The sequence below is a fragment of the Tachypleus tridentatus genome, chromosome 6 (assembly GCF_004210375.1).
Source record: "Tachypleus tridentatus isolate NWPU-2018 chromosome 6, ASM421037v1, whole genome shotgun sequence".
NCBI classification, from domain to species: domain Eukaryota; kingdom Metazoa; phylum Arthropoda; class Merostomata; order Xiphosura; family Limulidae; genus Tachypleus; species Tachypleus tridentatus.
In genome coordinates, this window is record NC_134830.1 from 114,701,828 (window position 1) to 114,718,799 (window position 16,972).

At 29.9% G+C, this 16,972-nt stretch overlaps 1 protein-coding gene across 3 annotated transcripts in view; it reads left to right on the forward strand.

Moving 5' to 3' along the window:
- Positions 1 to 16,972, forward strand: part of fab1 (1-phosphatidylinositol 3-phosphate 5-kinase fab1) — an 84,657-nt gene that overhangs the window by 37,771 nt on the left and 29,914 nt on the right. For all 3 annotated transcript variants that reach the window (XM_076507118.1, XM_076507120.1, XM_076507119.1), the window contains exons 18-25: positions 753 to 847; positions 3,937 to 4,890; positions 7,013 to 7,113; positions 8,151 to 8,222; positions 8,698 to 8,869; positions 13,682 to 13,857; positions 14,644 to 14,763; positions 15,273 to 15,381. In XM_076507118.1, the coding sequence (XP_076363233.1) occupies positions 753 to 847; positions 3,937 to 4,890; positions 7,013 to 7,113; positions 8,151 to 8,222; positions 8,698 to 8,869; positions 13,682 to 13,857; positions 14,644 to 14,763; positions 15,273 to 15,381 (1,799 nt within the window). The remainder of the gene's footprint in view (positions 1 to 752; positions 848 to 3,936; positions 4,891 to 7,012; positions 7,114 to 8,150; positions 8,223 to 8,697; positions 8,870 to 13,681; positions 13,858 to 14,643; positions 14,764 to 15,272; positions 15,382 to 16,972) is intronic.

Below are 16,972 nucleotides of genomic sequence, written 5' to 3' on the forward strand. Positions count from 1 at the left end.
AAACAAAGTATTATTTGTAGCATCACCCCCAATAATATGTTATAAAATGAAGCAAAACATGAAAGGTGCAGCAAAGAGTAAGCTGTTTTTAAATCATTAATTAACCCACTTGAAGTTTTATATTGTGTGGCTAGATTCCCAATAGAAGCTCTTTGCTATTAAGCACAATGACATGTTGAAAGTAAGGCTTTTGTTTTGTGTCTTCCATAATCAAAAAATTCTATTATAGAAACTTTTTCATTGGTACAAAAGCAAGTTTCTATTTCTTTCATAGTTATAACATTAATCTTCACAAACCAAGATATAGTACAGTTGTGGAGAAAGGGATTGAAACAGTTATTGCATTTTAACAATAATCAAATCGTAGTTGAAAAATAACAAAAACTTTATGAATATTTGTTGCTGACATCTAATTCAATAAAATGTATGAAAAGTATTTTATCAATGGTACATGCTACATCTTTATGCCAGTGATGAAACTGTGGCTCTTGATTTGTACTTTTAGCTGCAAGTAGCTGTTTATAGGAGAATAAAATGTCATTTGAGAACTGATTAACAAGTAAAGAAATGTGTCCCTAAATTTCAATAAATCCTTAGAACTTTATTAGCAGTGTGTAAGTTATGCACTATAACAATGTAATGATTTATTTCAAAATAATCTAAAGCAGGTATGTAATATCTATATCGAGCAGAGTTCTTTATCATTTAAAACATTTTGTTGTTAGTTTTATGGAATTTGTTGCTTGTTTTAGGAAGAACTAAAACACTGATGTTTTTTGATGGATGTGCTGCCAATCTGGGCTGTACCATTTTATTGAGAGGGGCATCTTGTGCAGAACTAAAAAAAGTAAGAAATATTGATGTGAACAATATAATTGTTTGAATCTTTAGTTATGTTTCAGAAGAAAAATAGTACTTCTAGTAACACTTAATATAAAATATTTGTTTAATGTTTGAGTGTTATTATGTTTTAATTGTACTTGACAAATAATTTAAATGCTTAATCTAAACCATTTTGAAGTAAATTAAGTCTGGATTTTGGACTGTGCTATGGTATAAACTTTATAGCTGAATTGTAACTGATATATTATTTGTAACTTCCTGTAATGTAACTATTATGTGGATTTGGTATCAGAAACATTTTCATAGCTATTGTTCCATTAAATATGCTGGAGTTATTATAATATTAGATGTTTTAACTAACTGAGATTTTGTTATACTAACATGTGGTAAGTTTATAGTTTGTAAGATTTAGTAATTTTGATTTTAAAAAAAGTATAGCAAGAAATGAACAGTATACATGAGAAGAAAGAATGTAGTACTTATTTTGTACTTCTGGTAGTTTGCAGGTGTGTAGACATTTTTCCATTGAAATTAAGAAATTAAAAACTTAGATAATATAAAGATTTGAATTGCATGTTTTGATTATGACAAATATATTGACACACCTTGTTAGCAAAGTCACTTAATTAAATTATATGCTAAGTTCTTGACAGGTATATTAACACACATTGACAGTAAAGTCACTTAGTAAAATTATACTATATTTCTGGCAGGTATATTGACACATCTTGATAGTAAAGTTGGTTAATTATATTTTGGATTCAACTAAAATGTTGTAAAATGTGCAGTCCTAAGTAGGAAGAGTAAAGTATAGGTTTTTGGTTACACGCAATAAATGTAAGTAGTTTCTACGTTTGTTGACCCTTTTGTCACAAGTCAAAAGCCATGTTGTAACATTTGTTGACTTACATTAAACATTTTATTGAATTATTATTTTAAGATTGTATGTTAATAAGTTTGTTATCAAATTGTAGATTAAAATTAAACTTTTATTATCATACATTAATTTCTTAATTTAGAAGTAAATATTAATGTCATAAATAGTGATTTTTTTGTCATATATGTTTCAGTATAATAAAAATAAATACATATAAATGTATAATTTTATGAGATTTAAGCTGTTTAGACTAAACATTTATATCTTCATGTTGTAATCTGTAGTCGTTATTAGAATGGTAAAAAAAGCATAATTAACATTTATTCCCTAATTTTTATGGTTGTTATGAGGTCAGTCAAACTGATCCATCCATACAGAAATACAGAAGTGAAAATAACAGATAGAGTATTTTCTTTAAAAAAAAAACAATCGGTTATCTGGAGGTTATAACAACTTTGTGAAATTTGAAATTTTTCTGACTCATAAATATACTTTTAATAATAAAATAATTACTTTGTATGTTGTTAGTTCCCATTCATAATGGAGAAAGGTATGAGAAGAAACATTGCTTAATAAATTTTAAAACATAATAAAAAATATATATATAATATTTTCCACACAAAAGCCTTGCTGTGTTTACTGATGATATGCAAAATTTGTTATAGATGCACTTGTTAATATAAAAGTTATAGCAAGAAGCTATAACAAGTACAAAATAGTTATGAGGTTGGTCCCTTAGAATGAGCCCATGCTGAAAGAGTTAAAGAATGTGATGTACATTAGAGCTGCTAGTAGAAAAACTTGATTTAGTGTTTACTGATAATTTCTTTTGCTTCTTGTGCTTAGGCGGTGTTTATGCTAAGTTACATATAAACCTTTCAATGCTTTAGTTTGAATTTATGAGTTGAATCAGAATTTCTCATTGTGCATTTGCTTACAATTTGCTGCTTGTAAATATGATACTAGAATATTTACATAAGCAAATAGCAATAAAATTGATGAAATGAAAGTCCATTAGGTTTCTGTACATAAATTAATACGACATAGTTGTGGAAACTTAAAACTGATTGTGTCACCTGTCAGTTCAACTACTTGGTAGTATCATTAGTGTTCCCCACTATACTGAAAACTTAATTTCTGTACCACAGAGACTTGAAAAATAATCCAGTATTTGAATGCAAAAAGTAGAAATTTCTTGTGAAATATCAAAGAAATGTTTTAAAAAATTAGTAAACAAAAGCCGACAAATTATTTTTTCCTACTATATCTTCATATTTATATTTAATATACAAAAATGTTACAATTATAAAAGAAATTTTAAAAAATTATGCTAAAGCCAAGTTTCATAATTTAAAAGTACTTCATGGTCACAAAGATATAAAATTATTGTACAATAAAGATAGTCATTCATTTAAAGCCAAAAAAAAACTGCTTTAGTAACTACACAAGGGAGGATGTGCTTGTTTTATACTAAATTCTTGGTAATAGACCATCAAATATTTCAATAACTTTTTTAAATATTTTATATTTCAATAGAACAACCCATAAAATAACATTTTCTCTGTGATTTTCATAAATGTGAAGTGTAGCAGTCATATTATTTTCTTTGGATACTTGACCTTTCTCATTTTTTTGTTTTGTTTTGATATTTTCATCATATGGGATTACCATTCATCTAGATAAATAACATCAATAATGTAATTTTCCTTAAAATATAGCAACTAGTAATAAGACAAAGAACATTTTTGTCTGTATCTGTAGGATCACATTCTTTATATTGTGCCATTTTTTATGTCACGAGATCTGTTCTACAACAGAGAATAAGGACCAATAATATTTGTAGAAGAACTAATAGCATTTAAAGTATGTATTATGTATGGAAGTTACAGAATATGAAACGTACTGTGGAAGAATTCCCCTGTTACTTTTGTTCATTGTCTTGATAAATATACTCCCAAAAGAAAAATTGTATTTTTTGATGACTTGTTACAGGTTACTAATAGGCATTATTTTACAGATTACTTTGATGTCAAAACTCTTTTTTTAAAATTAAATGAGCATTATTTGTTTGTAAATTATTGTGTATAATTAGGCACAAGTAATGTATAGAAATTTGTGGGTTGTAATTTATGCCTTGTGAAGAATAGGGTTTACTGAATAAATTGGATGCATATTATAATTGGCCTCAGATCTGTTTTTGTCATATTTATTCTTAGGTTAAACAGATCACACGGTTTATGGTGTATGTTGCATACAACTGGCGACTGGAACGTTCCTTTTTGATGGATGAGTTTGCAATGCCACCACCTCAGCCAGACGAACTCCCTGTTATTGTAGAATCCAATGAACATGGTATGTTAAATGAGTCAATTCAACCACCAGAATATGAAGATAAATCACCCAACAACTTTGAAGATGACTTGGATGTTAGTAGGACAACTACACCAGTTAGCCATGAACCAAAACTCCCTCACAGACCTACTACTTTATTTTTTAAAAATTCATCAACTACTGACCACGAAAATTCTAAGTCAAGAAACAACAGTGAGGAAGGTACATCGAAGAGAGAACCAAAGTACATTGAAGATTGCAGTGATCCCTTGAGGTTGTACCAGCAATCAGAAGATGACTCTATTTTCCATCACAGTGGTAGTATTTTACAAGAAGCTTCTTTACCTTTTACTAATCATTTCAGAAAAGCTCTGGATGATGTTATATTGTGCTGTTCTCCTAATATAAGAGTGAATTTACCATACCTGGAGACAGAGTCTGGGAGAAACTGTGAGCTTCGTCAGTTTTTCCCAGAAGAAATTTATTGGTCTGCACAGTTTCATCGAGAAGAAGGGACTGGGAGAAAAATTAACACACAAGAATTTGATGATTTCTCGATTCATTCTTTAAGTATTGTAAATCATGACTCTGTTGAATTACTTCCATATCATCCATTTGTTTTTCAGAAATTAACTTGTGATATCCAAGAATCACTTTCCTTACAGTCCATGCTGGCAGACTTCCGTGCTCGGGGAGGAAGGTATCGTCTACTTTGCCCCCATGATAAGGTATCTAGGGAACAGGACAGAAAAAGTTTAAAAGAAGATTCTTCTATTAACCTTGTAAATTTGAAAAACTGTGAAATTCCTCCACAGACAGAGACATATTGGGAAGGAAAGGTCTGTATGGTGCATTCTGTTAATGAAATAGAAATTGATTTATGATTTGCACTTTTTGTATAAATGAAATGAATTTTTTAATATTAGGATATATATTCTTGTATCTGATGTGTAATTCTCAGATTCTTTTTCACATAATTGTAGATGCTGATTTATTTCATTAAGTGGTTTAACTTCAAGGTACACAGATGCCACACCTCTTATTGACCTCCAGAACACATTAAAGTTTACAGAATGAAAAAAACTAAACTTATATTCATGAATATAGATAGCCCTTGTTCTGATTAAACACTAGTTTTTAGCAGTTGTGGCAGGATTCAGTCAAGGAGATTACTCTTTTATAAGATAGTTGTTTTCTACATCAATTTGTTTATGTTGGTCTGTTTTGCATTGTAGAATGGAGCAGAGATATTTCTAGAGAGTAGTTATTCCTTTTTGTAATTGGTTAGCTATACAGAAAATGTGAATCATAAAATCAGTATTGGCCATGTTTTCAGTTTTGCATAAAGAACTGATGTGTAGTGTAGTTTTGTTTTCATTTTCATCTCAGCTCATCCAGTATTTAACCATTGACTGTGTATATGTTCATATTTTCTAGTTTATCAAAGCCAATAACTCTTAGTTTCAACTTGGTGTGTTTTAACATGAATACAATTTATTATGTTGTAACTACATCATTGTTTTTAAATACAACAGCCATGAACCAAATGCTCCACTTTATTGTGTTAGTCCATGGTAATTTTAAACTTTAATATGACTTTAAATAAGTAATTGTGACATTTAACCTTTTATCGTGTACTTGACCACTCGCCCACTAATCTAGTTATTCTGTTCTGTTTATTTTGGAAGTAATAGGCATATTGTTTTTACTTTATTGAAACCTTGTCTTACCTTCTTCACCTTGGTTGCAAAAATCACTAAACCTATCCTTCCAACCATTAGATCCACAAACTTTTAATTGTTGTGAAGATGTATCTGTGCAGGGGTCCATCTTGAACTGTGGAATACCACATGATGATGATAAAATAGGGATTGTTATTTTGATAATTTTTTGAAAAAATTAAAAGAAACATGTAAAATTATTTAGAAACACTCGATTTCTTTTTCCTGAAAATAGAAGATTAAAATATACAGTTTGACACTTAATGCATAGTTTAATGGAGGATAGGAAAATGATGGCAATGTATAAGTGAAGTTTTGAAACTTCCTGTATTCCTTTTTTGATAATTGACATGAAATCATATGAAAATTATGTAAATAGCTGCTAATAACTTCAAGTTCTTCAAATAATTAAATAAAAGTAGCAAATGAAGTGAGTGAAGACTAATGAAATTGTTTATATATACTATAAAAAGGATTTAAAAATGACATCGTCATAACAAGTACTATCTTCAGCAACTTGTGCCTATCTTCTCAGCTACTTTAAATTATGCATTTCAGTTTTTAATTAGAGCAAAGCCATAGAAATTGAAGATATTTTTTTATTAACATCCAGTTTTTCGAAAGGAGAAGATAGTGTAGATGCAAGCTATTCAAATTTGTGTTTACTTAAAAGCAGTGATTTAAGAAAGATATTAAGTTTATATAAAGAAAAGAAGACAACTCTGGCTTAGTGTCCTGCAGAAAACTACCAAGTTTCTATTAAACAACATTAATGCAAATATTAAGTTTCTAACTAAATGTTATTAAGTCTTCCCATCCCTTTTTTTGTATGTCAGCCCCAACAAGAAATTAAGAGGCACAAAAAACCAAAAAATATAAACTTCTTTAATCTGTAACTGAATGTCTATGGAATTGTTGATTTAATACTTAATTAGAACACTTTTTTTTCATTTTAACACTTTTCTGTTATTTTTACTGTCATTTGATAGTGGTTGTTTTTCAACCTTGATCATCATTCATAAATCTGGCATGTCAAAGTAATCTAAAAAGTCACTTAACATACAGTAACAGTCTATCTATAGTGGAATAAGTATTAGTAAAATTCAGATACAAAAGAAGATAAACAGCTCTTGTGGTAGAAATGGGTCTTACATTAGAAATCTCAAAGAGGATTTACAAGATAACATTGTGATATGTAATAAGTTACAAAGCCTTGATTATAAATTCTTTGTTTTTTCAGGTCGATGCACTTCATCCTTATAACCATCAACGATTGGTGGTGTTGTTTTGTAGCTACTCACCTGCCTCCTACAATGCTCCACTTTATTGTGTTAGTCCATGGTAATTTTAAACTTTAATATGACTTTAAATAAGTAATTTTGACATTTAACCTTTTATCTTGTAAGACTCTTGATTATTAACAGGCAAAAATTTACAGCAAAGGATCTTTTTATCACTGAAATATTTATTTTACACTTTCTGATCCAAAACATGTCTTTCCTGTGAGAGGAACAGTATAAAAGAGAAAATGGTTCTAATTTTCACACAGTTTATTTATAACATATTTAAGTATTCTTTATTACCTTATCAAAAGCTTTATATAAACTAAGAACTCGCAATGTACATATTTAAACATGATCTGTACTGTGTGATAGTCAAGTTGACTTTGTAGGAAGAGGAAGTGGTGGTTGGGTTGCTTTCTGTTACCCTCTTTCAACTCCCAGCTCTTAATGTCTTTTTCACATTATTAATTAATTGAAGATCATTGGCCACAGAAGTGTCTTATGGGCTGAAATTGGAAGGTCATAGGTTAAAGTAGGAAGTGGGTATAACTCAAGAAATAGTACTTCATATAATCCTTATGGTGGCTGTTATAGTAGAAATATCATCTAAGCTTATGTATCAGTACAGTAGTATTGGTCATTTGTTTTTCATCGCATTTCTCCATAGAGAGTGCAAGTGCATACTATGAGGCATATAAGATGTTTGTGTTCCCTCCACTTACACTTTGTACATGTTGTGTTATAGAAAACAATAATTTTTTTGTGTAGAGATGTGGTGCTATTAATGAATGTAGTTAATGTTAATTTGCATCACAAATAATAAATGTTCAATAGCAGTGAACCCCCCACATTAACATGCTCCTTGTTTCAAACCTGTCATCCCACACAATTTGAGGTAGGTTCAGTGACCTAGTAGTAGTTAGATAATGGACAAACAGACAGACACAAAAATAACCTGATGCCACTAAGTAAATTAGTTATGTTATTTTTTTTGTGTAATCTTCACACTGTCATAAATATTAAATACATATTAATATGTGTAGTTTCTTCTTTTATCCATGTCTGTTTATGATAATTTAACTGCTTGTGTTTTAGGGTTGTCAACATGGACTTTTATGGAAGAAACGATATACCTATAGGGGGGTTTTTAGAGAGGTATTGTTTTAGGTAAGCATCATCTTAAATCATAAGAAATAAAAAATAGTTTTTTCAGACAAGGATTGTCTTGTTAAGTTTCAAATATTTCAAGAACCTTGATTCACAAGAATATATTAATAGTTCTGGAAGTAAGTGAATGATGTTTGCAGATGTAGGATCTGTTTAGCACAATTAAGGTTTTTTTGTCACAGCTTTCTTCAGAAAAGGTAAATGTGTTAAATTTTGATTTATTAAGAGTATTTAACTGTAGAAGTATGAAATAAGGAACTATATCATCAGTTTTTTTGGAGGGTAAATTTGAAGAAATGTTTCTTTCAGTAACTTTTTGGTCATTTAATTCCTTATTTTGTCATCCAACTACTTTTTTATTCTATATGATTTTTTGGTATCTTGAATTTATAAGAGGGCATTTTATGTATAAATTTCTTTTAAATTTGATTGCCTAAAAAAGGTACTTTCATCATTATTTTCATATTTAACATAGGTCCACTTATGCTTGTCCAAGCCAAACATGTGACAAACCAATGACAGAACATGTTCGAAAGTTTACTCATGAGAATGGCTGTGTCCAAATCTTGCTGCATCGTCTAGAAACTCCAATTCCTGCAGCTCAGAATAATATTCTTATGTGGAGTTGGTGCCACAAATGTGGGCTGGTGAGCTGACTGTTTTAACCAAATAATAAGTGATAACACTATGTAATACAAATTTTGTTCCTAGATAGTATGTGTTATTTCTTAATTGCTTATGTTGTTAAAGTACAGAAAATGGCCATTATTCCCTTCAAGCTTTGCTTTTGTGACTAAATAATGAAATTTAGAAATTAACCTATTTTCTTTGTAAACATGGGCAAATTTGCACATTTTCATTTACATAAGGTCTGAATAAAATAACATATGCAGCAAGATTTACATGTATTTTTACTAAAGTTATACAAAAATGTTTAAAAGTGAGTTGTTTTTCAAGATTTGCAACTGTAATGTAAATCACTTTCACGTATCAGCCCCCAAATATAGTCTCCCATCATGTTTTTGTTATACACTCCTTGGTAGCAGCATTCAAAGTCCAATATATCTTGGTGGAAGTGCTTGCCTTGCTCCTGTGAGTGTGCTCCCATGTTCTCCTTGAACTTATCAAGATGAGTGTCAAGGATATGGACTTTCAAGGACATCCTGCAGCCCATTTTGCTGTAGTTCTTCACCAGAGCCTCAACCTGCAGACTCCCTACCAAGAGCTGTGGCAAATTATTTCATAAGACCCAATTTTATGTGCAGTGGTGGGAACAACACCTTTTGGAGGTCCACTAGTGGTTCACACTTGACATTGTGCCTCCCAACAGAAAACTTGGCCTGTTGTGGCCAGAGATTCCTGTTGTAGTGCACTGCAGTGTCCCTGTTGTCCCAAAGGCAAAGATAACGGGGAAACTTGGTAAAGCCTCCTTGGAGACCCATCAGGAATGCCACCATTTTGAAGTCTCCAATAACCTCCCAGTGATACTCATCATACTTCAAGGTTTCTAGCAAGGTCTTGACACTGTTATATTCCTCTTTGAGGTGCATTGAATGAGCCAGGGGAAGAGACGGATTGGAGAATGCTTGCAGCTTCTTTATGCCGTCTCTGATAAAAATCAGATAGGTCTATGTATTCACTTAGGCAGCTAAAACTAAACTGAATGGTGACCCCCTGTATATATATTACCATGGAAAGTTCTAGAAAATTCTAAAAGGTACTTGAAAATCCTTGTAAGTTCTACAACATTCTAGAAAGTTCTTGAAAATTTTTGTAAGTTTGTAAAAATTCTTTATCAGTTACTCAGCACTGAATCTACCTGGAATGTTCTGGAAAATAGGTAAATTTGAAAATTTCATTACCCAGGTCACAAAAGCAAAGTTTGAAGAGAAAAACAGGTCTTTTTCCCTTTACTTTAGGCATAAGCAATTGGGAAATAACACTTTCTGCCCAGGAACAAGAAAAAGTAAGTTTTGTTACATAGTGTAATGTAAGTTGTTAAGCTGGCTGTTTTAACTAAGTAATAAATGACATTGAGGGCTATTAATTTGAACATTTTAACTAAAGAATAAGTGGCATGTGATCTGTTGAGCTGACTTAATAAGTGACAGTGTGGGCTGTTAAAGTGACTGTTTTAACTAAGGAAAGAAGCCTTCCCCTTCTAGTCACTACTTCCAAGACTAGTAGTGGCTGCTGTACCTGTGTGTAGTTTAAATGGCTATGCCATAAGAAAGATAAGGTATGTTTGATGTAACTAAAATCAAACCTGAAACTTCATATTGCCAAAATTGAACAAATTGGAATAATCAATAATAGTAATGACTGGAAATCCTAGTGTTAATTAGTTGATTATTTTCTTGCTTGTCAATAAAATTGAAAGTTTGATTAGATTGTGACATGAATGGATGTAAACTTGTACGTAACTGATTACATGTTATTGGTAACTACTGGAGTTGCTCATCCCTTAGACAGAAGTTTGGTAACTTCATGATTAATGAAAGGTTATTCATAGGAGATGAAATGTGCTTCCCTTATATGTAATTATAGAAAACACATAAATACCTATAAAAACTTTAAAACATAAAATGTGAAACTGCAAATGTACTTGTGGCTCTATATGGCTACAACTAACATTCACACCAAATTTGGTGAAAATTATTCAATAGGGATTAAGTAGTGGTAAAAAAATGGCCATAAAAACTACAAAATGGAAAACTGTAAATTTATATATCTCCAAGGACCCAATGAACTTTCATACCAAATTTGGTGAAGATCCATCTACAAGGAGCAAAGTAGTGGTAAAAATCCAAAATGCAAATCTGAACATTTTTATGCACCCTGATGAAGATCAATTCACACACAGTAGTTACATGGACAGAGAACAGACAATAATTGTATATATTATATAAATATCATGCATTGAGCTTGTTGAATTGATTATCTTTATATTTCAAGGATATCAAGTTTAGATGGGATATGACCCCAATATTGAATAGATGCTCTAAATGAATAAGTGATATTTTTTTATGCTGTGTGATTTGATAGGTTTATGGTATGCTTTTGATAGATAAAGTTGTAGGTTTTGTACTTTGAGCTGGAATTTTAGATAATGGCATATGTTTTGCATTATTAACTGTAAATTAAGAATAACTCTAGATTCGTTCTTTGTCATTTTGACTGACTATTTAACTACCATGTAACTATATTCCATCTATAAGTCATAATACTATATAACTGAGTATACTAAGTGTATCTTTACAAAATATGGTAAGCTTGTAGTGTACATTATAAGTCTTTTGTATACAAGAAATCAGGTTTTTTAATAAAACCTTTATGCTAAAGATTTTATGTATTCTCAGTGCCTTTTTCCTGAGTCAGTCTGTGAGTGCAAAGTGATGCTTCATGCTGAAAATAAATATATCTCTTTTATAGTTTGAAATTCATTTTATATAAGCTCTAAAACTTCCTAAATAAGTTTGAAATGTTTTTCAGTAAAATTTCATATTTACTATATTCTTTACCTCAGGACTAACTGCAGCAAAGTCAATAATGTAGGATGAAGTGAAAGTTAAAAATTATAAGGGTAAATATAAATTACCTTTTAATTTCTAGAATGACTGCATGTTGTAACAGACAATAATACTTATTTGTTCTCAGATCATCGGCTACTAGCCGTTCACATTTGCCTTTGTTTAGTTTTACTGCTTTGCAGATGTAGTTAACCGTCTCAGACTATACAGAAATCATTTATCATAATGGGACTACAATATTGATTATTGTGAGAAGTTTTTGTATGTTTTTCTTATTCAAGAGGTTTTTCCAGCTTATCTAATATGTTTATAATGTTTGCATTTTAATTGTTTTTATAATTCTTAATATGAGTATACATAAAACATCAAGGACTTGTGCCCATTGCCTTCAATGAGTAAAGCATTTCAAAACTAGTTTTTAATGACAATGCCTATTTCATATGTTAATTTTAGAACAAAAATATTATCATGTATTTAAAGTAGAGTGCCCTAAAATTGCTATAATTTAATTGGCTTTTTAAGTAAACTATAAATAGTTAAAAATCTATGTTAACTCCTTACACCACAATCGTGGATATTGAAACAAGCTAAATATATAATTATGGTGCCAAAATGTATGAACACAAACAAGGTCATGTAAAACAAAAACTCATTTTTTTTGGTTATAAATAATCAAACAGAAATGTTAGGAAATTACTGGCATTTTTTTTAAAGACTGAATTACATAAGAGGTGTACGTTATGGTCTGACATTTTTATTTATGTTTTGTCAATACCTATAGTGTGTGTGTGTGTGTGTGTGTATAATTTAAGTGCACATTCAGAAAATCATATGAAGTTAGAAGAATTAAAATGGGCAATTTGGAGTGAAGTTCTGTTGCATAATACAGATGTTTTAGATGGAAAATTTAAAATAATTTTGTTTGAAATTAAGAAATTAAAATTTGGGTAATGTGAACATGTAAATGATAAGATACACAAAATTTGGGTCATGTGAACATGTAAATGATAAGATACACATGTGAACATGTAAATGATAAGATACACAAAATTTGGGTAATGTGAACATGTAAATGATAAGATACACAAAATTTGGGTAATGTGAACATGTAAATGATAAGATACACAAAATTTGGGTCATGTGAACATGTAAATGATAAGATACACAAAATTTGGGTCATGTGAACATGTAAATGATAAGATACACAAAATTTGGGTCATGTGAACATGTAAATGATAAGATACACAAAATTTGGGTCATGTGAACATGTAAATGATAAGATACACAAAATTTGGGTCATGTGAACATGTAAATGATAAGATACACAAAATTTGGGTCATGTGAACATGTAAATGATAAGATACACAAAATTTGGGTCATGTGAACATGTAAATGATAAGATACACAAAATTTGGGTCATGTGAACATGTAAATGATAAGATACACAAAATTTGGGTCATGTGAACATGTAAATGATAAGATACACAAAATTTGGGTCATGTGAACATGTAAATGATAAGATACACAAAATTTGGGTCATGTGAACATGTAAATGATAAGATACACAAAATTTGGGTCATGTGAACATGTAAATGATAAGATACACAAAATTTGGGTCATGTGAACATGTAAATGATAAGATACACTTTCATTTTAAACTTATTATTAACATTCATCCATAATTTAATTTAGTTTTGGATGTGATTATAAGAAAGGTGCACTCTTTGGCACTCCACCCTGATTCAGAAGGTGAAGAGTTTTGCCTCTGTTAATGTTAGTTGCCTTTTATAGTTTCTGCCAGTAACCTAGTATACAAACATATCTTTAATTAAATTTATGTTTGTTCTATGTAGTGTCCATTTATTTTTCTTCTGTAATTAAGAAAATATATAAAATGAGATTTTGAAGTTAAAAATGTTTACTTACTAGCTTACACCTCTTGTGCCTTTGTCTCAAGACACATGGTCTTTGTCTTTTGCCAAATATCTGGAACTTCGTTTCCATGGTAACCAATATGGAGTACGAACAGTATCAGAATGTAGTCACTCAAAGCACCATGATCATCACCAGTATTTTGCACATAAGCACGTTGTTGCCTCATTCAAGTAAGTGCTCAGGATCTTTAATAATCTGAAAAAAAAAATAAGTTTTACTTTTGTTATCTGAGTACTTGGTTTTTTAGAAAATAACTTAAAATTTAAGGAAACGATCTGATGCTACTGAATTCTTTTATAATCTACAACATTATGTTTTCTTTTTCTTGCTTCTTAAATTTCTGTAGAAAAAACAAAAATTAATGGATTTTAAACAGTTAGGTTAAATTAAGTGTTTGGAGTATATGTTAGTTCATCTTTAAGATGTATCATGATTCTTTCTTATGGATTTGTTTTGGAGACCAATTTTTCAATTACGCTTGCATATTGTCATCAGGAAATAGAAATTGTATAAAAACAAATGAAAATAGGGGAAACCTACTGTATTTTCCAAGTTAAATGCTGTAATGGAAGGAACTCGTATATGCTGGTTTTGTACAGTCTTTTAATTAAATAAATCTATGTGTAAATGAATTAAGTTGACTATTTTAAGAATTTAAAACTAAGAATAAATCAAAAATTAAGTAATTTCATGAAAATATTCATCTGAGTTTCTACCATCCAGTAATAATTAAAAACAAAACAAAAAAGCATATTTTAACATTGTCCATAAACCCATGAATAACAGAAAATGTTTTCTTTAATTGTATCAGTAAAAAGATTAGTGTTTGTCTATAAAATATTTTAAAAATTTCCAGACCTTGTTTATATTTTTAAAAAACAAAGGTAACTATCATTATTCCATTTGTTTTTCTCTGTGAAGCATTACTTTCAGTTAAAATGCGTATTTACCTCTAGGTATACTCCTATTGTGATGAGAGAGCTTGTCTTGCCATCGTCTGTGATAAAAATTGAACAACAGGTTGTAGCATCCATCAAACATGCTACAATAGAAGAAATAAAGCATCTAGCCATCAGGTAACTTAAACAGTTTAAAAATGAGACATTATTTCTGGGACATTTATTTTGTCATCTCTTGCCATATGATATTTTAACATAGCATTAAAGCAGATTTGTATAGAAGAGCACATTCAATGTGAAAAAAATTTTCAAATAAAACAGTTGAAAATTATATTTGTTGTATTAGTTTTTAAAATTTTTCTTATTTCTTTTTTAATAATTGTTGCATTTTATGGATGGCTCTAAATTACAATTATACACATAATAGTTCTGTAAATATTACTATTTTAGCTATATCTGGTAAAACAGATATTGAAAGGTATGTTATTGTAGCTTTTTAAATGTTAACTGTGGTAGTTAGATGATTAAAAGCTTAAAAACTATTTATTTTTGTAGCTACTCTATGCATTATTTGTATTTCACTGTATGTTTTGAACAGCGGTTCTGAATTACTACACTATATGTAGTGCTTACTTTCAGCTAACATGCAGATATTAGGCTTACAGTTTTTCTCTTTCCTTTATGAGTGGATACAGTGTGTATAGCACTATAGTTGAAAGACTGTGTTCCCTAAAAGCAGACTTCCAGGGTACAAGGTTTGAAAAAAGCATAAACGAAATGATGACAAGCCAGCAGGTGAGAACATATTTGATATTATCTTAGAACTAATTTTTACTTAACTTACTGTATGAAGGATCAAAAATGGCATTTCTCTGTTTTGTATATAGTATACAACACAAAATACAATTTGAACATGTTTAGAAAATCCAGTACAAGGTTCCAAATAAAAGTGTAGATGCTAAGATATAATCTTTTTACTGTGCATCAATGCTAACTTATTTTCTTGTAATGAGTCTATTCATTGACACAAGTTTGTCTGTAATTTGTAAAAAGCAGATAATGGTTAATAATAAATATATACAGTGAAAATGAATACCTTTTAATGAAGCTAAATAAGTTTATATATATATATATATATATATATATATATATTATGCATTATCATTTATCTTAAACAAGTCTTCAGTTTGTTACACATACTATGTATTAAGAGATCAAATCGCCAAAAATTTTGATTTGAATTTAAATTAATTTATTGTCAAATGTATATTTGCCAACACAATTGGTACACACATTTTTCTTTCGTAAGACAAGTATATTTTAGTATACAAAAAAAAAAAAAATTAAAATAGCAATTGTCACAAATTATTTATATACAATATTTATACAAACAAAAAATATTCAGTCTTATATCTGGTGTGAAACTGAATATTTTATTGACAGTCCAGTTCTACAACAAGAGAATTAATTTTATGTTGATACACTTCCCTTGATGGGAATGCTAGCTAGCTCTATTCTTGTTTGGTTAACATAGTTTACAAGCTTACTTATAACAGAGAAAGATAGTTTTCTAATGTCCTCATAGAAATACCAACATTCAGAGTCAATTCTCTGAAGTTGGAACAGTTCATAATGTTCAAAATATATAAATGTTCCTGGTACAATATCGTTACTTTTCTGATTAATAAGTACTTATCAAAATTATAGCGTCTGAAGCTTAGTGTACTGACTGTAGCAGATGAACAATATTTTAATACTGTCTCTTGGTGTGTTGATTTATAACCTCTAGGCAAAATTCTTAAGTTCAGTTGCCAACAATGTAAAACATATATTGTTGATTCTTACACTTGAGAATCCTTTACAAATTTGGAGAACAAGCAAATGTCAGGGTTTCTTGGATGCCAAAAGGATGAGCCAGTACCTTCATTCTTCTTTCTTTGTTCATGAACAAACCAGTTATTTTGCTCAATACATGTCACCTTTTTGTAGAATTTACCAGCCATTCCTGGTGGGAATTAAACTTCTAAACTTAATTTCCTTTATCTATGTAAAATTTTAAATGTTGAACCTTTTTCTGTTAAACATGAGGAATCTTGTGTGTTGTTACAGGATGTCATTTGAAATCTTATTTCTTTCTCCTCATCCTGATGTACAGATTTCTGTTGATACTTTTAGAAATCAAGGCACATCATGTTTTTTTTCCCTACATATTTCTCATTCATTTGAATTTTTAGTATTAGTAGAATCATCTTTTATACATTTGTCAGGTCAAACTTTGAATCCTTAAATGGGTTTTGACAGTGTTCGCATCTATTTTCACATAAGTATTTTCGTTTTCTTGCCATAATTATGATTATCTTGTAACCTCCTTCATCAGCCAAGTTAT